The 20,875-nt window shown below is 36.8% G+C and overlaps 1 protein-coding gene across 15 annotated transcripts in view; it reads right to left on the reverse strand.

The window, feature by feature from the left end:
* Positions 1-3,850: 3,850 nt before the first annotated feature.
* Positions 3,851-20,875, reverse strand: part of CAPRIN2 (caprin family member 2) — a 37,318-nt gene continuing 20,293 nt past the window's right edge. For 6 of the 15 annotated variants that reach the window (XM_049882757.1, XM_049882756.1, XM_049882755.1 and 3 more), the window contains 9 exons: positions 20,050-20,131; positions 17,634-17,689; positions 15,237-15,341; positions 13,013-13,159; positions 9,929-10,097; positions 9,027-9,212; positions 8,065-8,165; positions 6,349-6,412; positions 3,851-4,797 (listed from right to left, as the gene is read on the reverse strand). In XM_049882757.1, coding sequence (XP_049738714.1) covers positions 4,229-4,797; positions 6,349-6,412; positions 8,065-8,165; positions 9,027-9,212; positions 9,929-10,097; positions 13,013-13,159; positions 15,237-15,341; positions 17,634-17,689; positions 20,050-20,131 — 1,479 coding nt within the window. In that variant the 3' untranslated portion in view covers positions 3,851-4,228. Of the gene's footprint in view, positions 4,842-6,348; positions 6,413-8,064; positions 8,166-9,026; positions 9,213-9,928; positions 10,098-13,012; positions 13,160-15,236; positions 15,342-17,633; positions 17,690-20,049; positions 20,132-20,875 lie in introns of all 15 variants that reach the window. The other 9 variants (XM_049882762.1, XM_049882760.1, XM_049882766.1 and 6 more) reach the window with 9 other exon arrangements.

Below are 20,875 nucleotides of genomic sequence, written 5' to 3' on the forward strand. Positions count from 1 at the left end.
AAAATCAATCTCCAAGCACCTCCATTTTCTTATGTCCTAAAACAGAATCTACATCACCAGGGTTCTGGGGAGGATCAAGTAAAATTACACACACAAAAGCACCAAGACCCCTTGTTAATAATTTGGCACCGAATGTCTTACACTGGTAACAAGTGAGCTGTACATATCTGTTGTCTAACACTTGCCCAAAAGCTGAAAAATGAAGATGAAGCTATTGACTTAATCACTAAAGCAGTGATTAAGAATACCTGAGAGGATATTTTGAGGGCAGTGAAAATATCCTGTATGATGTTGTAACGGCAAGACACATGACAGTAAGCATTTGTGAAAACCCGTAGGACCATACAACACAGAATGAATCCTAATGTGTATTATGGACTTCAGTTAATAATGTACCAGTATTGGTTCATCAACAGGAACAAATGTACCACAGGAATGAGAGATGTTAAATAGGAGAAACAACGTGCAGGGAGAAGAGGGTAAATGGGTACTCTACTTTCCACAGAATCTTTCTGTACACCTAAAACTTCTAAAATATAAAGTCTACTAAAAAAATAAATACCTGAGATAAATTATCAAGTAGGGGACCTAGAAAGGCAAATTAACCTTTTAATCAAAATTATACAAAGTGGCAGGGGAGGGGTGTGGAATTCATATTAGGAAAACTTTAAAGTCTATATGCTGAAAATTATTTCACCTTACAAAATACACAAAATATCATCTTAATTATCACACGGATCACAATAGAATATCAGATCACTAAAACTAAGGAGTTAGCAAACAGGAAAAGATTAAAGTATAAAGACAGCATGTGACGTCAAAGAGTTATAAAAATACAGCTATTACGGAGTTGAGAAAGTGAAACAAAAAACTGGATAGTGGACAAATAACTGGGACAGGGAGCAAGTAAGCAAACATCTCAAAAAACATTTCCTGCTTTAAGTACCCACATTTACTCACTAAATATTTTAGAGGTAATAGTAGGCAGTACCTCACAATTCTTGGGGGAGAGGGAAAGTCCTTCAACAAAAGACTAAACAATTTAAAGTGACAGAAAAAGCTTACTGTACCTTCCACATGTCCACCTCCAGTACAACTAAGGATTTATATTTTCAGGGACTATATTGGAATTATATGGAATGCCTTTCTACTTCTGTTACATATACAAGATCTTTCTGGTAAAATATTAAGTTCTTTACAGGATCTAGAAATGGGCTTTACATCTCTATGAATCCCCAGTCCATCTCCTGCAAATGTGTATAAAATCTGTGCATGTGTACATCTCTGTAAGAACACCTGAGCTTTTACTAAAATCTTCCAAAAGAACTGTCTTCAAAAAATTACACGGCTTCAGAATGAAAGATCTTGATCATTCATCCTCATAAATCTAAGAATTCATTTCTAGTTTGTCTTTACAACTTAGAAAAGTAGTATTTCATTTTAAATACTCTCCTAAAACATGACTATCATCATGAGGGAATACCCTGGTTAATGAATCTCTTGTTGTTGGACACTTGTATTAAATAAAAGAACAGTCATTCACAATATATTAAATAAACACTGCATGTGGAAGAAAAAGACTAATGTAGAAAAAAGCTAAGAAAGACCCTGGTGAACTTGATCACCAACTGCTCTTAAACATCAGGTCTTCTCCTCATTTAGTCGTATTACTGCTTTTCTATATACTTTTTAGTTTGTGTTCTGGACATGAAAGCCATGAATTAATTTATTTAACTGGAATACTAGTATTCCTAACCAAAAAAGTACCCACCAGGAGACAGTGAATCACATTACATCTTCTATCCTTAACACTCTATACTAACATCTAGTACCATGGAGGCTTCAGGGCTGAATAGCTGAACCCATCCCTCAGCTCAAAAATATTAAGTATAATAATGTAAAGCTCTTATACTATCTTCCTGAGATGAAAGAAGAAACCTAAAACAACTTTCTGCCTCAATTGAAAAGGATGCTCTTCTCAAATCCTTAATATATTCCTGAATATTACAATCAAAATGCTCAGTTTTCATTCTTTAAAATAATTGATAAATATTAAGTTATTATTAATCAATCCATGTAGTAAATAACTATGAGAAAGATACAAAAACTTAAGTTGCCAAGTGTGATAAAATGTTACCAAAAAAAAATGTTACAAGTATGTATAAAATGAACACTAAACTCTGGCAATGCCTGCTACACTGCAAAAGATAGTAATCACACACACACATAAAAGCCTCAACTTTTTCATAATGAGAAATAAAGCAATTACAGCACCTAACATTTATCAAATGTTTGTGTGCCAGGGACTGTGTTAAGTCTGTTAGATATATTATTAGTTTAGCTTTACAAATGGCCTATAAGGTTGGTCTATCGTCATCCTCATTAGACATTTGGGTAAGTAGGCTTAAAAAGAAAGACATCTTATAGTAGATAAGAGCTACTTTAGGTGAAGGGAAAGACAACACACAATACAGGGGAGGTCAGCACAACTGGACTAAACCAAAAGCAAAGAAGCTTCCTGAATAAACTGAATGCTTCGAAAACAAGTGCAGCAGGGGCAGGGGTTTGGCGACCATGGTTTCAGGGGACATCTAAACCAATCAACATAATACAATCTATTAAGAAAACTTTCTGCATCCCACTTTGAAGAGTGGCGTCTGGGGTCTTAAACGGTAGCAAGCAGCCATCTAAGATGCATCAATTGGTCTCAACTCACCTCGATCAAAGGGGAATGAAGAACACCAAGGACACAAGGTAATTACGAACCCAAGAGACAGAAAGGGCCATATGAACCAGAGACTACATCATCCTGAGACCTGAAGAACTAGATGGTGCCTGGCTACAACTGATGACTGCCCTGACAGGGAACACAACAGAGAACCCCTGAGGGAGGACAGCAGTGGGATGCAGACCCCAAATTCTCATAAAAAGACCAGACTTAATGGTCTGAGACTAGAAGGACCCTGGTGGTCATGGCCCCCAGACCTTCTGTTGGCCCAGGACAGGAACCATTCCCAAAGCCAACTCTTCAGACAGGGATTGGACTGGACAATGGGTTGGAAAGGGATGCTGGTAAGAAGTGAGCTTCTTGGATCAGGTGGACAATTGAGATTACATCGGCATCTCCTGCCTGGAGGGGAGATGAGAGGGAAGAAGGGGTTAGAAGCTGGCAAAACAGACATGAAAAGAGAGTGAAAGGAGAGAGCGGGCTGTCTCATTAGGGGGAGAGTAATTGGGAGTATGTAGCAAGGTGTATGTAAGTTTTTACATGAGAGACTGACTTGATTTGTAAACTTGCACTTAAAGCACAATAAAAATTATAAAAAAAAAAAAAAAAAGATGTTAGAGGTAAAATAACTTGCCCCAAATCAGTTACTAAGTGGTAGAATCAGAAAGCAAACACAGCATTGTCTGACCACAGAGCCTATGCTTTTTGATGATCACACATTTTGCCTCCCCAAATTAAATTGAGAATCCACTAGAAAGCTAAGAGATACTGATAGTAGGTCAGTAGTATTACCTGTATAGCCCTTATTGTATCTTGTATTATTATACATGTACCCAAAAAACCCAGTGCCCTCGAGTCAATTCCGACTCATAGTGACCCTATAGGATGTAGTAGGTGCTAAAGGATGGACATGCCCTAGTGCAAGATAACAGAATACTTTCAAGGAAAATGTGTGATTTGGCCCATGGAAAATAGATCAAATCATTTTATGAATCACATGTGTATTAGAGAAAAGTAACCTTAAAAGGAGCTGTTATATATAAAAAACCTTATTTTAAATGAACCCGCTCAAGAATTATCAGTGATACTTAAAAATTAGATATTTTATCTCTAAATGTTGAATCAAATAGAAACACTGAAGGTGCATATAATTTTTTTATTATTACTATTGAGGCACAACAAGGCATTGTAACTTGCCTGAACTTGAGGCAATCAGTTTAGTAAGCTGAACATTAATACAGTTAAGGAATTAAGTGCAAACAATATACATTCACAGCTTCACTAGCAAGGCTACATCACAATTTATAAGGTGCCAGATTAGTGCTAATTGTCATTCGGCTTGAAATGTTTAACCCTGGGGAGGGGAAAAAAAAGTAAGGGCCTCCTCCTTTCTCTATGAAAACATTTTCCTAAGCCAATCCGTTGTGAGGGCAAGGACTACTTTTCCTTTAAGCCACCAATGAGAACATTTTCCTTTTATTGTCAATTCTATACTGACTTTCAATCTTGATAAAGAAGATAGCCTGAAAACGTAGAGTATTTCCAACTACTTCCATAAATTGCTCCCCTGTGCAAACGTAACCATATCTGGTCTCCCTGGAAGAGCTGGAGAATTGCATGATTGCTAGCAGTTTCATGGTCTGGAGCACCATCATTGGCATAGGCAGATACCAAGACCTCTTCATTCTTCATGAGGTTGACATACAGTGGCACATTCACTGCCAACTTTAGCATGTGAAAAATGAAAACATATGTGCCATTCACTGGGCAATTAAATCTACCAAGCTGAAGATCAAACGTTTCTCCCAAGTTGTTCAGAAGAAGATCAAACACAATAGGTTGGTCTAAAGTTCCAGGGGCCAGATTAGAGGTTCTGGCTGCTGAGAAGGCAACTCGCATCTGCTGAGGCAGGGGAAAGACATGTACTGGCAGTATGGTGGCTGCTGGATTTGTCACTGGCACATCCACAGGGGTCATGCTACGGGAGTCTCCTTGTCCAGAGTCACCACTGTTAAAGGTTTCGTTGTCTCTTTCTGGGCTGCTCACCTGAGAAGAATCACTCCACCCTGCTGTTTTATTAGCAACAGTGAGTTTCTCATAATGAGGCAGTTAGCTTTGAACACAATATTTAACATTAGTCGGCTACTGAAACACAGATAAAGATACATTTTATAGTAAATTCCAAAAACAAAGTAATAAAGTATGGCTAGATTATGCTTTTCTAGATTTTTTTTGGAAGTAGGCTTTTATACTGCTATTCTAAAGCAAGAAGGGACCCAGGTGATCTGGTCTAATAGCTTCATTTTTTTCTTAAGATTAAAAAAACAAAGCCCTTAAAAGGTTGGATAACTTACCACAACAAGTTATGGTTAGCAAAGTCTAAAACCCAGATTTGAGTATTTCTTTTACTCCTTTATCTTTCTCCAATAATTCAAGAAAACTGGGACGACATAAAACAATCAAATTTTGTAACTACTAGACACTGGCCATTCAGAGATATTTTGTTATGGTATTGAGCCCCACAATGAATACTTGTTGTTTATTTCCAAGTTAACGTGGCATGATGAAATCTTACTGCTTTAGGTGATGTACAAAAACCATGCTAAGAAATAAGGCAAAACAATGTAAATATTGGCTACTTCTTCAAAAGGAAAAGATTCTGTTCTCCTGTGGCAAAGTTTGTTAATTCTCAGTACTTCCTGATTTTCTGTTTCACTGGATCCTTTAATAATCTCTTCACATTTTAAAAAGTATTACAAGTATCTTGTTTTGTTTCAAGTCACTGTGTCTTATGTGTTGCTTATTCATATCTACCCAACATAGTGACACTAGAGCATCTAGACCCGTTTAAAAAAAAAAAACCTGTTGCTGTTGGGTCAATTCTAACCCATAATGACCCTGTAAGACAGAGTAGAACTGCCCCATAGAGTTTCTAAGGCTGTAATCTTAAGAGAAGCAGACTGCCACATCTTTTGCCCATGGAGTGGCTGGTGGGTTTGAACCACCGACCTTTAGGTTAGGAGCAAAGTGATTAACCACTGCGCCATCAGGGCTCCAGGGTATATAGAAGTACCCATTATTACAAAAACAATCATTCTGAAACATGACACGAAGCTATCTGAAGTCAGTATAGTGGAAAAATATCTAAAAACCAGCTGCTATCAAGTTAACTCAGACTCATGGTGACCTCATGTGTTTCACAGTAGAACTGTGCTCAGAGGTCTTTAATGGCTGATTTTTCAGAAGTAGATCACCAGACCTTTCTTCCAAGATGCCTCTGGGCAGATTTAAATTTCCAAACTTTGGGTTAACAGCCAAGTACATTAGCTGTTTGCACCACCCCAGGGACTCCGAATATACGATCTACGAAGGTTAAATTATGCTCTTGTGTCAGGCAAATTTTAAGAAATCACACACTTTTGATTATATTGACAAATGACTTCCACAGCCTTTCTAGTAGTCTACGATCTCCCTTAGTACTTCAATACTACATTTAAGCAAATAAAACCTTAACAAAATAAATGCTGAAAGAACTGTGGTTTGGGGAGAACCTGACAGAGGATGCAGAAAGACCTAGAAGTACATTTCGATATATAAACAACTCAGGTAATTACACTTACCTCTTGAATTTGCCCGAGGACCACCAGATGTCGCTCCTCGCTTATAACACTGCTGGAAATTTTCCTAAGTGGACACATAACATTTACATTGGTATCAAAATAGTGCTTTTATGGCAATAACACACTAATACAATACTGCAATTAGTTATTACTGAGGATTGTTATCAGAGAAACTCATTAAGATTAAAGTCCTCTTAGTCCTTCATCTGGCCTTCCCCAGCAACCAAAGAGCCTCAGATATTTCCAAACTTCAAGAAAAATAAAGCAAGGGCTTCATCTGCTAATTTACCTAATCAATTCAATATATTAATATTTCTAAAAACAAAGCATTTATAGAACACTATGTTTTATGTATGAGGGGAATTCAGGAATATGGCATGGTCCTCTGTCCTTCATATCAATACAAAAGGAGATAATAAAGCAAAAAGAGACTTTTTCAGTTTTGCTCTATAGATCAAACCATGAAGGCTTATACAATTATCAACTCTGCTGGGGGTTTTTTGGGGGGAAGAGAGGGAGATTGATAAAAATTATATTGTATAAATATATTTATTACCTGGAAATGTGGTCCAATATATTAAGAAGAAATGTTCAAGAGACATTTCAAACTCACTCCCAAGTGGGAGGAAGCCAGAGTCCATACAACCCATGAAAAGAATAATTAGTGTTGTAATTTAAAAATACATGCAATAAAAAATTTAAACAGGACAAGAAAGTACACAATAAAAAAGCCTCCCACCACAGACTCAGTCCCCTTTCCTAATAACAAGCTACTGTTTGCACACCTAATGCATACCTGGCACTGCGTGTTATGTGTATTAGCTCATTTAATCCTCAGCACATCTCTGAGTAATTCTTACAAAACCTCAGTTAGATGAGTTACTCTAAGAGATGAGTCCACATCTAACAGATGAGGAATTTGAGCTCAGAAAATTTAAGTAATATGCTTGCTCAAGGTCACACAGTAAGGGAAGGAGGGAAATTAGAGGTCAAATCTAAGGCAATCCGATTACAAGACAACAGTAAATTCTTCAAGTACAGGTACTTACACATTACCAACAGAAATCAGTATGGTATACCATGTACATACTTATAAGCTTCTTAAACTTCAAAATTAAAAACGGTGACGTAGTATAAATTTATATTTATATATGGCCAATGACAGGAAGTTTTTCAAAGTTTAAGTGAAGTGTCTAACACGCACCTATCAAACTTTTACTGTACGTAGAAAGAAAACTGAGCTATTCAAATCAGAATAAACAAAAAAATTATGCTTATAAGGACTTTGCTATACCTGATACTAAGGCAAGCTAAGTTGAAGGCAGTATTAGGCAAGTTAGGTTGAAGGCAATACAGTAAAGAACTCAAGTTCTAATCTTAGAAGAACTTGAACTTAGAATCTTGGTAGACATTTACTTGTTGAATGACCCTAGATAAGATATTTAACCTCTGAACCCAGTTTCTCTTATAGGGTGGAAAAGTAAGCAAATTAATGCAAACAATACCATTAATAAAGTCCTTAACACTTTCCACGTTCCATGTAACTGGCAGCTATCATTTATCCTTCTTGGGTTACTGGAAGTTTCCAACTCGACTCTCTATAAGATACTTACAAGTAGTTCTAAAACTAAGAATGCACTTCTGCAAAGCAAATTATGTTATAGTTTAATCATCAGCTTAATGACAATACTATCCAATTACGACAACTATTCTTACCCTTTGGGAATAGGGTGTTCCAGAATAGTCTCTAGCTTGGAACTGCAGCTGGCTATAATTTCCATTGGCAACTGAGGGAGGTCCTCTATAAGTATCAAAACCTAATAAATATAAATAAAATTGTAAGCAAAATTACACTGAAACTTTTAAATAGTCTAATTCTATACCAGCTTTAGAAGTTCAAATAATCCTATAATGCCATCCTTAGATTCATACTTTCTTTACACAAACTTTACTAATAACTGCTTCTACAGTAAAACATAGATTTATAAGATATCACTGTTTGAATTGGCCAGTTTTAGAAATTTACTATCATTGGAATGTAGATGCAGGTTGGAAAAGGGTGGTAGTAGGGCAATTAGGTAGTTAAGGCTCTGTCTAGAGTATACCAAGCAGTAACTAGGACACTTGGAACAATATCTAAAACTTAAGAGAATACCACTATTATATTCTTAAATTTTATGTTCTTATCAGTGGTACAAGTAGAAAACAGGCACTTTCTAATTATGACATATTTTGAGCAGTCAATTAACAAAAGGAATTAAAAATTATTCAAATATTAAAACCAAAATTCATCCCTTGAAAAACAAGACGGTTAAATATTCTACACTTCAGTAAGTCAGAGAATCAATCTGTTTCATACAAAAAGTTCCAAACAAAAAGGAAATTATAAATGACACTGACATTATAAATGGCAATGACAAAGGAAACAAGGTAAAGTAAAAATGGTTTAAATAAGATAACTATATAAAACCTGGTGCTCTAGAGTCAATTTCAACTCGTACCAACTCTATCGGACAGAGAGAGCAGAACTGCCCCATACGGTTTCCAAGGACTAGTTGGTGGATTTGAACTGTTGACCTTTTGGTTAGCAGCTGAGCTCTTAATCACTGTACCACCAGGGCTCCAGTAACTATACAGTCAAAATAATTCAATATAATTAAATTTTATTCAGAGCATACCTTTATAACCACCAGGGGACCGATAGGAGTTGGTTAGCAGTCTCCCACCACGAGCACATCCTCTAATAGATCCCCGGTTATTGACAAACGGCTGAGTGGGTCTGGGAAATACATTCGTCTGTGCTGGGTAAAAGGCAAGGCTACCATTGCTTACTTGAATAGTTCCATCAGGATGATAACTTGCTGCTTAAGGAAACAGTTTTAGAGCCCAAGAATTAAATGGTAATAAAAGATTCAATACTCTTTATACTTAAAAGTCACTGTACATCAAACCTTCAATACAATTTTCTCCAAAAAAAAAAAAAAAAACCGGCTGAAGATTCCAGGACAGGGAGTAAAAGAAAATTCTAATTAACATTGTAAATGGAATCACGTGACCAAAATGTCCTCTATATAAATCACCTGTCTGATCTTTTCACAGTACAGGTGAGAACAGAATGAGATCATTTGTGGCCAGGTCCAGGGTTTTACATTTACTATCTCTTCATTGTTTGATTAACCAAGTACCTGGAATGCTTATTCATTTACTGAGGGTTAAGTTTTAGAAAACTCAATAGGCTCTGAAATGCCAAAACTAAGGATCTGTACGTACTCCTTAAAACAAGAAATAAGTACTACTTTAATCACTATCCATGGTAATCAAAGCAATTAGATTAAAAATACAAAACTACTTCAAGGTTAAATCAATCATTAAAGTACTACCTCTACAGAAGTTAAAATTAACAGGTGAACTTAACTATTTGTATAAAGGAAAAGGCATCAAGTGTTTCTTAACACTTGAGAAACATGACGAGATAATGCTTACTAGTCAGGAAAGAACTTCTAAGGTGTCACTACAGGCTTGCTTTCCATTCAGTGAGCTGTCATCTAAGTCTTCAAAATGTCATATGCAAAGGTCTTACCAGTTTCTTGAGGAAGGACAGTTTGTTCTACTTGTATAGCTGGCAGTTGGCACTGGGGTGGTGTTTGTGTACTTGCTGTAGTAAAACTTTGATTGTAGCCAGGCGAATAAGGGGATTCTTTTATTTCTTGTTCTTTCCGTGGAGGCAGAGGTGCGTTAACATTAAATACCTTAAAAGACACAGGTACACTGAGTCATTTGTGAAGTTTCACAGAAAATGTTTAAGGGTGACTTCCAGCTAAATCTACAACATTCAAAAACTTCTATTTGATTCCTGACAGAATTTACATCCTAGAGCAAAAGTTAATCTTCATGCTATTATGTGATCATAATAATGCTTGCTAAGAATGAAAGCTACGTAGGGAAAGAGGGCCCTTTTTCAAAAACTAAAGGTAAACAGTTTACTGTTTACTGTCCAGACCGCACATAAAACAGCACTTCTATTATTCTCTACTCCCTTATCCTGCTCCATTTGCCCACACCTGACATATTTATATAATTACAAGGATAAGTCAAAAAGTATTGCTACTAGGGTTCCAGTTCATACACGCATGGGTTTACTCCAAACAAAACGTGTTTAAACATGTCTCTGCTATCAGTGGATCTCAGTAATACACTTATCTTAGTCTCATTAGGGTGTCTTCAAAAAAAAAAAAAGGATGTTTTTTGTCCCATGGAAAACAATGATTTTGAGGTCAGGGCTAATACCAAATTTTTAACAAAATTCAAGTGAATATCTTCCCAAATCATTGAAATTTTGCAACAAGTTCATGGGAATGCTGCCCCACATAATACAACTTTTTAGATGGATCAAGCATTTTAAGGAAGGCCAGGAAGACTTCAAAGATGAGCCAAGAGAGGGAAGACCACATAGAAGGTTATAGTGACTGTTTTTTGGGATTCCAAAGGGGTAATCTTGATAGACTTTCTCAAGAACACAGGATGATCACAGGGGCTTATTATGAAGAAGTTTTAAGAAAATTGCACTAGTGAGAAAAAGGCCAGGAAAGTTGTGCCAGGAATTTTTTTCCATCACAACAATGCACCTGCTAATTCTTCAAGCATACCAAGGGCTGTCCTATGAGAATTTTGTTGAGAAATCTTACCCCATCCACCCTACAGCCCTGATCGTCCCTCTTCATACTTCCTTCTATTCCCAGAACTCAAAGGACATTTAAAAGGAACACAATTTGAGTCCCTCGAGGATGCCAAAACTACCGCTTTGACGTGGTGTAAATCAAAGAGTGCAGAATTCTTCAGGGAAGGGTTAGAGAGATGGAAACACTGCCTTCAGAAGTGTATAGACTTAGATGGAGGATACATCAAGAAACAACAGTGGGATGCAGACCCCAGATTCCCGTAAAAAGACCAGACTTAATGGTCTGAGACTAAAAGGACCCCGGTGGTCACAGCCCCCAGACCTTCTGTTGGCCCAGGACAGGAACCATTCCCAAAGCCAACTCTTCAGACAGGGATTGGACTGGACAATGGGTTGGAGACGGATGCTGGTGAGGAGTGAGCTTCTTGGATCAGGTGGACACTTGAGACTATGTTGGCATCTCCTCCCTGGAGGGGAGATGAGAGGGTAGAGGAGGTTACAAGCTGACGAAACAGACGAGAGGGTAGAGAGAGGGAGCGGGTTGTCTCATTAAGGGGAGAGAAGTTGGGAGTATGTAGCAAGGTGTATGTAAGTTTTTGCGTGAGAGACTGACTTGATTTATAAACTTTCACTTAAAGCACAATAAAAATTTTTAAAAAAGAGAACAGCTTCACATTTTGGTATTTTTGTTTAATAAAAGTTTCTATGATTTTAACGCAATACTTTTTGACTTACCCTCACGTGTGTACATACACATATATATACACACACGAATATTTTCCCTGTAGCCCTCCCACCTCCATATTAAAATCTAAGCTTACTGAGTGTAAAGACTTATTTTTTTTATTACTGCATTACCAGTAATTAAGAACCCTGCCTGGCTCCATAACTACCTGTTGAATTAAATGAATGAGAATCAACTTGTATAGGACTCAGAAAGACAGAGAAGACAGAATGGTATAAGCAATAGCTACTGTTACAAGAATGTACAAGGCAGGCTAGGGGGACTAGTCTGTCAGGTTATACCAGACTTTAAAAGGTACTGTGTGTCAGGCAAAGAAGTTTCAGTTTCATTCTATAATAAACTACTGTTTACTTTTAACTAGGGATAAGAAAAAGTAAAATCAATGTGGCAATATAGGATGGACCAACAGGGAAAGAAGGAAGGCAAGCAAACTAAGATGTTCTAACTGGCTAGCATGAAGGATAAGGTTAGTGAATTCAGGTGGCTGGATTCACCAGCCCATCTCCCTACATTGTGCCTGCTTTTCATGGCTACCCTTCTGACCTCACCCACCACCATCAGTCCTAAGGACCTGGAGTGGGATGTTAAGCACCATCAGGAAAGGTACTTCTTGGTCCACTGAGGTTTTGTTCTGTTTTTTGTTTAAGAACTGTTTTACACTATCCTGTGTTTAGAGAATACACATACAAATCTAGTTAAGATGTTACCTTAAAAAAATGTTTTAAATCACAAATTGTAGAAAATATGTAATTCAAAACACCAAACAAATCTGAATTCTCCAGGAACCAGCACAAGATCAGGATGAAATGAAGTAAAAGTTTCAACTATGATTTAAAAAGAACACTCTAGTGTTCATCCTGTATTTCAGGTTGTTGATGCTATAGAACACCACTGCTGTGATATTAGTAATGGTTAGTACATTAGGCTATTTCCAGAAAATTATGTTTCTCACCTATCCATTTCATTTATTTAATGAGTCCCTCAGCTTTGCCTGCTACTAGTTGTCAGAAAGGTAACAATGCTGACAAAATACCCATTCAAAATTCTACAGGCTGTGGATTTTAAGATTCTTCTCCCACAAACAATATCTCAATTTGACAAACGCAAATTCCATGAACCCAAATAAGTGTATAATAAAAGGTCAGTTTTTTTGACATAGTACCCGATGATAGATGTAAGAGAAACAATGGTTGTTTAACAGGAATAATGAACCACAATTATCATTCACATTTCATACTCACTGTCTGCATGGCTTGAAAGGGTGCTGTGTTAATGGTTACTGAACTACTACTCGCTGGAGGTGACTGGAAGCTCTGTTCAGAGCCCACTGACATGGGAGGATTTGGAGACGCTAATGAAGATGGTTGCTTGCTTGGGGGAACCGCTGCCTGGGGAGGACAAATGCAATGTCAGCCAATCACCTGCCATATAACAAGCAGTTAACTCACACTAAACCCCAGACTGTAATAAGTCAGCAAGTTCTAGAGGATGACATCTGGACACAGGAATGCAAAAGAATAGCTTTTGCTTACAATTTCAAATCTGGTTTGCTGAGGATGCACACCAGTATTTGCTTTGCACAGCTTGCTGACTAAGTCAAAGTCTTACTAATCACTTCAACAGATTAGGGGCTGAACGTTTTATAAGCATCTAACCCTTTTCCAACCCTGAAATGGTGTTTTTCAGTTAAGAATCTATTATTATTCCAAATTTATACAATAGAACTGGGCTTAAGAAAAACCTTGGGTTAATTGCTTAGTAAACGTTAATTTTTCTCCATTTTAAAGTCTTATTAGTAAATTCTAAATTGGCCACCAAACTTGAGCTAATTTAAATAAGCCTCATCTAAAGGAATAGATTATAAATTCAAAGGTTTAAAAAGACACTAAAATTCAATTCCGATCAGATTATAAAGCAGATAGCTACGAGTCCCCCTGGTAACAAGCACTTCCTACTCTTCTTAAAATGGGGAACCAAATAATTTCAGCTTAGACTAAGTCAGCATCATAAAAACTAATGCTTATCTGTATTTTCTCATTTCCAATAATGAATACATATTCTTATATAATAAGGAGGGAAAAAAAAACTTCCCAAGAGTTACAATATTTATCCCCCCAAAAATTACCTAATTTTTTTTAATAATAAATACATATTATTGTATAAAAGTTACCAATGGAGGGGAACCCAGGAGCTGCTAAATTTATCCAAAAATTTATTTTATCTTACTAACCTCAAGGATTTGCTCAAAGTTAACAAAAGCTGTCACTTAGGATTGTAACCCAAGCCCAAACCCACTGCCATCCAGTCAATTTCAACCCACAGGAACTATATAAGGACACAGTAGAACTGCCCCACTGGGTTTCAAGGCTATAAATCTTTACAGAAGCAGACTGCCATGTCTTTCTCCCACGGAGCAGCTGGTGGGTTTGAACTGCCAACCTTTCAGTTAGCAGTCTTGCACTTTAACTACTACTGCACTACCAGGGCTCCTCTTAGGATTGTTTAAAGACAAACACAATTTCGTCAAAATGCTTTTGACAAAATCAGCCCCACCAAAAAAAGAATACAACTCATTTCAACTGAGTCAGTGCTAAAATTAACACTATAAAGTCTATTGAATCGACAGTTCTGACTGCAGACACAACAGAAGGTCCAACGCAGAATGGGAGAAAAATATAGAACAAAACTCAAATTCCTAAAAAAGGCCAGATCTACTGGAATGATAGCAACTAGAGGAACCCCCAAGATTATTGCCCTAAGATGATCTTTGAACTCAGAACTGAAGCTATTTTTGGAGGTCACCTTTCAAGCAAATAATAGATTGGCTCAAAAAGTAAAAAATTATCACCCGAGAGTAATGTGCTCCCTGAAACAATCAACTATATGAGACCAACCAGTCAACACGTACCCAGAAGCAAAGATGCGAAGGCAAGGAGGGGAAGGGAAGCTAGATAAATGGACACTGAACAAACAGAACGGATATAACAAGAATGCTGACACATTGTAAAAACTGTACTCAATGTCATGGAACACTTTGTATAAAAATTGTTAAACAGAAACCTGATTTGCTGTGTAAACTTTCACCTAAAATACAAAATACTACTTAAAAATACTGAAGTCTATTTTCAGTTATATGGATAAATATTTTTCTCCTAAGTATTCCTTCAGTGTAAATGCAATAAGAAACTTGACATAATGCCACCTAGAACTTTTCATTCTTTTTTGATATCACACATGTTGGCATATTTATTGTGTTTGATAAGGTAATACATTATTAAAACCACTTATACGGCAAAGCCACAATAAAGTTACCTGTATAAGTTCCAGGACCACAGTAGCTATAGAAAACAATACATTAGAAGGTATAAATGTTAAATCATTCAACTGATCATCCCTGTGTAATTTAAACTAGTTCTGCTATTCTTTAAGACAGAAAAGAAATTAAGACAATTGGTCTCTTATTACCTCAGGAGTCTCTGAGGTCACAAACTCTGTTTCAGATCCCGAAGAAGCCTGATCAGCAGTAACCAAACAAGCATTTGAGCTACAAGTAACTGGAGAAGAAGTAGCCTAGACACAGGAAGATATAAAATACTGTAAAAGTCATATTTTGTTCACTTTATATTCCTTGAGCCCTGGTTTCCTTATATTACAGTATTCATCTGAGCAATCACTAATGCCAGGCACTGTGCTAAACACTTTACACATATTCCGATATTTAATCCTCACAATAATCCTGTTGGGTAGGTACAACTATTCCCATTTTATTGACAGGCAGGCAGAGACAAAGAAAGGTATATATACCAAAGATCACACTAAAATGAAATGGCAGAGCTGTCAATCAAACCCAAGGACTCTACTACACTGCCTTTCCAGGCCCTGCTCACCAAAGCCACACATCCAATCCTATCTTCACTAATCAAGGTCCATGGCCCTAGAAACCTGGGGTAGATTTTCAATCTGGAGCTTGATAGCAGTTCACTGGCAGGTAAGATCAGAATACATTTAACCCTCTCAGCACAGCTCTGCCAGAGATCATAGTAACTATGGTTTTACTCAAGTGCTCTCAGTATCTTCAAGAGTTAGCTAGAAGTATAAATAGGAAAGATAAGCTCTATATAAATCAAAATTGGCATCAAAATTCTAACAAAAACCAAAGCTGATTATATAGTATAAAACAAAAATTGGGAGAAAGCACAGTAAGAAATAAGGCTGTGACCAATAAAGATCCCAGAAAGTGACTAGGAAGGAATTCTGACATAGCAAGTATTAGAACATAACAGACATCCATAAAAGTCTAGCAACTGAAAGGTCTCAACTATCCACAAAGCCACTCGTAGTATCTAAATGCTTCTATGTGGTTTGTAGAAGCCCAAGTAATAAAATGATTAAATTGAAACTAATGAATAGTAACCAAACATCAGGAAAAAAATTGAAATCTTTTGAAATATTTTATATACTTAAATAGGTATAGCTGAGATATGACCAAAATATGAGAGCTATTATGAGACTGAAGTGTTTTTTAAATTAGACTTTTCTAGTCCTCTCATTAAAATTGTGCAATAACTGCTCAAAACGTGTGCCTGTCTATGGTAGGGACATAACTCTCTAAAACTAAAGAAGATTCACAGATTAAGTTAAAGCAACTGGTTCCACCTGAGAGAAAGCTTTAAAAGACTTGAATCTTAGTAAAAAGCCTCACTTAACAAAAACAGTCAGAGCCTATATTAACACTTATTGAGAAGGTAAGGTACTTCTTGCTTACAAATCATTGCTCTTAACTAGATCAGCAGTAGGCAGTTTAAGTATTGGTAAGTGAACATGTTTGAGAACAGAAGTGCCAAAAATGTACAGATTCACCCAGTGAGCTTATTAAAAACATAGATGCCTACAGCCCACATCTGGAAATTCTGATCCATTAAATCTAAGGTGAGACCTAGGAATAGTTATACTTTAAAAATGCCCAGGTGATTCCGATGCAGCCATCTCACAGATCTGCACCTAAAAACTACTAAACTAGATCAGTGACTTTACCAAAAAAATTTTAACTTTTCAATTGAGAGCCTCACATAGAATCATAATTGCTAGAATGAACAGCTTTACTTAGTAAGTAGGTGGGGAAAAGTAGGACAAAATCCCACTTACATACCATGCTCCACAAATACTCTTTGAAAATTGAGCCATATTTTATCAAACTATAAATCACTATAAACAAAAGGTATTCATTCAAAAGTTTTTGGAAAAGAAAGCTACAACTGTGAACCACCTGGTCAAAATATTTAATCTACTGTCACAAGCTGCTACTGGCAAGAGAACTGTCATAAGGTTTTCAGAGGGACACTGAGAAATTTTTTTTTAAAGGTAATGACCTGAAAACTAGTGAACCTAGGCCTTACCATTGATGAAAATGCAACATGGCATTTAGAGATCTCAATGATCAATGATCTGGGCTCTTTGTATGTCTAAGTGTGTTTAGTGGAAACTAGTTCCTGGGAATGCTAACTATTTTTGTGGGGGAAAAACTGGTTAATCACGGGTTAAACAAAATTTTCTTTCCTCAGATTTTTTTTTTTACTGTGCTGACATACGAAATTATTCAGGTAGGTCAATAGCGAAGTAGTATTATTCTTCAGGCTTCTTTTACTTAACAAAAGTCAGCTAATCTTTATTATAATATTATGTCTTGGGAAATCTTTTTAGGACCAGTTGTAATGCATCTAAAAACCTAGTTATCATTAGAATATTTTACATAATTTAGTTAGGTATAATAGAATCAGTAAGTGTGATCATTCTTGTCAAAACAAGAGGTTCTTCCATGAATATAAAAGAAGAATAAATGAAAAATTAATTTGGAGATGTTACCTGTAATGGCTCTTGAAGAAACTCATTTTGACTGGGTAGATTTTGTTCTGTAGATGCTGTAGAGAGTGAAATAAAACAGTATAAACTATTGAGAGGGGAGAAAAGTTTACGCATATCATTTGGGTGGAAACTAAAATTTACACTTAACAAAAAAGCATAAATGGAGGATTAGGTGTTAAATTTATCAGTTACTCTCTATAAAAGCTTTTAAAAGAGTCAGATGCTTGTAGGACAATGAGAAATAAGTAGTTTCAGCTGTGATACATGATGATTTAAGGTTAAGAGGGCAAAAGCAGCATTTCAAGCTATGACTTTTAAAAATAACTGGTAATAGTAATCTGGAAGACAAATCTGAGCTATCATGAGAAGTAACTAAAATGATACACTTAAGCTTCACAACTTTCAAATAAGGCTTAGCTGGGTCATCTTTTTTTTCTTTTTTTTTTTCCCCTCACTCGGTCTTTAATTACATATATGCTTTTCAAATTACATAGTTTTTCAGTTTGGCTTCCTGTTACCAATGTCTATCGCTTTTGTTAATTAACCTTCTGTTTACCTTTCTTCCCAGGAATTACTGCATCAGTCTTCTGGATGGTGTATATTGCTCACTACAGCTATACTATAGCTTTATGTCACTCTTCTCCCAAGAGAAATGAGTGCAGGCCTAAGCTTTAAAGCATCAGATTTAAATCTAAGCTCCATGATTAGTAACTGTGTTAATCACTGTATCACCGCGGTAATTTCACTCGCAGTTAGAATCCAAAAGCCTCAACGCTAGATTTAAAGTCCAAAGGAGTCAAGCAAGGCCTAGCCTGTATTCATTCTAAGAAGAACTTATTAATTGCAAAAATAGCTAATGGGCATTCCCATTTCACCCATCTACAGACTTTCTATAAAACGCAAATAGGTCAGTTAAGTAAAATAATGTCCTGATGGCAATTTACCTACATATAACTCTGATAACTGATGGTACATCTAAAGTAAATTAAGAGACATAGCTCTACCCTTAAAATATCTAGAGTAAAATAGTTTGTGAAAGAAACAACTGTTAGACCTAAAGCTGTTTGTTCTAAGTCTTTAAAATGATTACACACCCTCCTTGGAATATAGCCTAGCGAAATAAGAGCTGTCTCAAGAATAGATACATGCGCACCCATGTTCACTGCAGCACTGCTCACAATAGCAAAAAGATGGAAACAACCAAGGTGCCCATCAACAGACGAATGGATAAACAAATTATGGTATATGCACTCAATGGAATACTACACGTCAATAAAGAACGATGAATTCAGGAAACATCTCACAACCAGGATGAATCTGGAAGGCATTATGCTAAGTGAAATTAGTCACAAAAGGACAAATATTACATAAGACCACTATTATAAGAACTTGAGAAAAGGTTTAAACACACAAGAAAACATTCTTTGATGGTTACAAGGGTAGGGAGGGAAGGAGAAGGAAATTCAGTAACTAGGTAGTAGGCAAGAATTAGGTGAAGGAAAAGACAACACACAATACAGGCAAGTCAGCACAACTGGACTAAACCAAAAGCTGAGAAGTTTCCTGAACACAACCAAACACTTTGAGGGAGAGAGTAGCAGGGGCCAGAGTCTAGGGATCATGATTTTGAGGGACATCTAGGTTAACTGGCATAACAAAGTTTATTAAGAAAATGTTCTGCATCCCACTTTGGTGAGTGGCATCTGGGGTCTTAAAAGCTAGTGAGCAGCCATCTAAGATACATCAATTGGTCCCAACTCATCTGGAGCAAAGGAGTATAAAGAACACCAAAGACACAAGGAAAATATTAGCCCAAGAGACAAAAGGGCCACAGAAACCAGAGATTCCATCAGCCTGAGACCAGAAGAACTAGATGGTGCCCGGCTACCACCAATGACCCCCTGACAGGGAACACAACAAAGCCCCTGATGGAGCAGGAGAAAAGTGGGGTGCAGAACTGAAATTCATGTAAAAAGACCAGACTGAACTGTCCGGCTGAAACCAGAGGAACGCCAGAAGACATGGCCCCTGGACTCCGTTAGCCCAGAACTAAAACCATTCCTGAAGCCAACTCTTCAAAGATGAGACCGGACCATAAAACATAAAATAATACTCGTGGAGAATATGCTTCTTAGTTCAAGTAGATACAAGAGACTAAATGGGTACCTCCTGTCCAGAGGCAGGATTAGAAGGCAGAAAGGGATAGGAACAGACACAGGAAACCCAAGGTAGAAGGGGAAGTATACTATCACATTATAGAGATTGCAACTAGGGTCACAAAACAGTATGTGTGTAAATTTTTGTATGAGAAATGAACTTGAGCTGTAAACTTTCACCTAAAGCACAATAAATAAATAAATAAATACATTCAGATTTGCATTTTTAATCTCATACCCTCAAAAAAAAGACTACATACCTACTGGGCTACCTGGAGTAGTTGAAGGCGGCTGTGACAATGAAATTGCACTTGAAGGTTTGTCAAAATCCAGGACAGATTCCTAAAGGTAAGATTTTAAATAATGAGTAGGAACAAGGATTATTCATTTAAAAGCTATTATCATTAAGTTGTTCACAATGCTACCCAGTGTATTACCTATAGGTATCAAATAACTATCTCAAGATGTTAATAATAACCATCTCAAGATGTTAACCACATAGTTTTTATAGAAGACATTAAAAGTTACATGTCAAATCTAAAGTTACTGCCAAATCTTAAGGTTGTGTCAAGTATTAAAACTATAATAGTAATTCTAAGGCTTAAAAGGAAACCCTGGTGGTGTAGTGGTTAAGTGCTACAGCTGCTAACCAAAAGGTCAGCAGTTCGAATCCACCAGGCACTCCTTGGAAACTCCATGGGGCAGTTCTACTTTGTCCTATAGGGTTGCTATGAGTCGGCATCAACTCAACAGCAATGGGTAACTTAGAAAAACTCCTGGCCTGAGGCATTAATCCTAGTTTAGGCTGAACCCTCATTTATTATACTCAACCAGTGACAGTGTCTAATTACTGTATCTCAACTGCTTACTCATACTTGTTAGACACTTTCATGATGAGAAGCCGTTCTCTTCCTCCATTTTCTTATCTCCCAGAAAAGTATCTAACATTTTGAATACTTAAACCACACACTGTAGTGAGTATTTTTGTTTTATTGATCCTCAAATGCCCTGAAGAGGTAGACAATTCTCTCATTTTAAAGATAAGCAGAGGCCTGAAGGCTAACTTTTCACAGGGGACAAAGCTGG

Source organism: Elephas maximus, chromosome 4 (genome assembly GCF_024166365.1).
Source record: "Elephas maximus indicus isolate mEleMax1 chromosome 4, mEleMax1 primary haplotype, whole genome shotgun sequence".
Classification (NCBI taxonomy): domain Eukaryota; kingdom Metazoa; phylum Chordata; class Mammalia; order Proboscidea; family Elephantidae; genus Elephas; species Elephas maximus.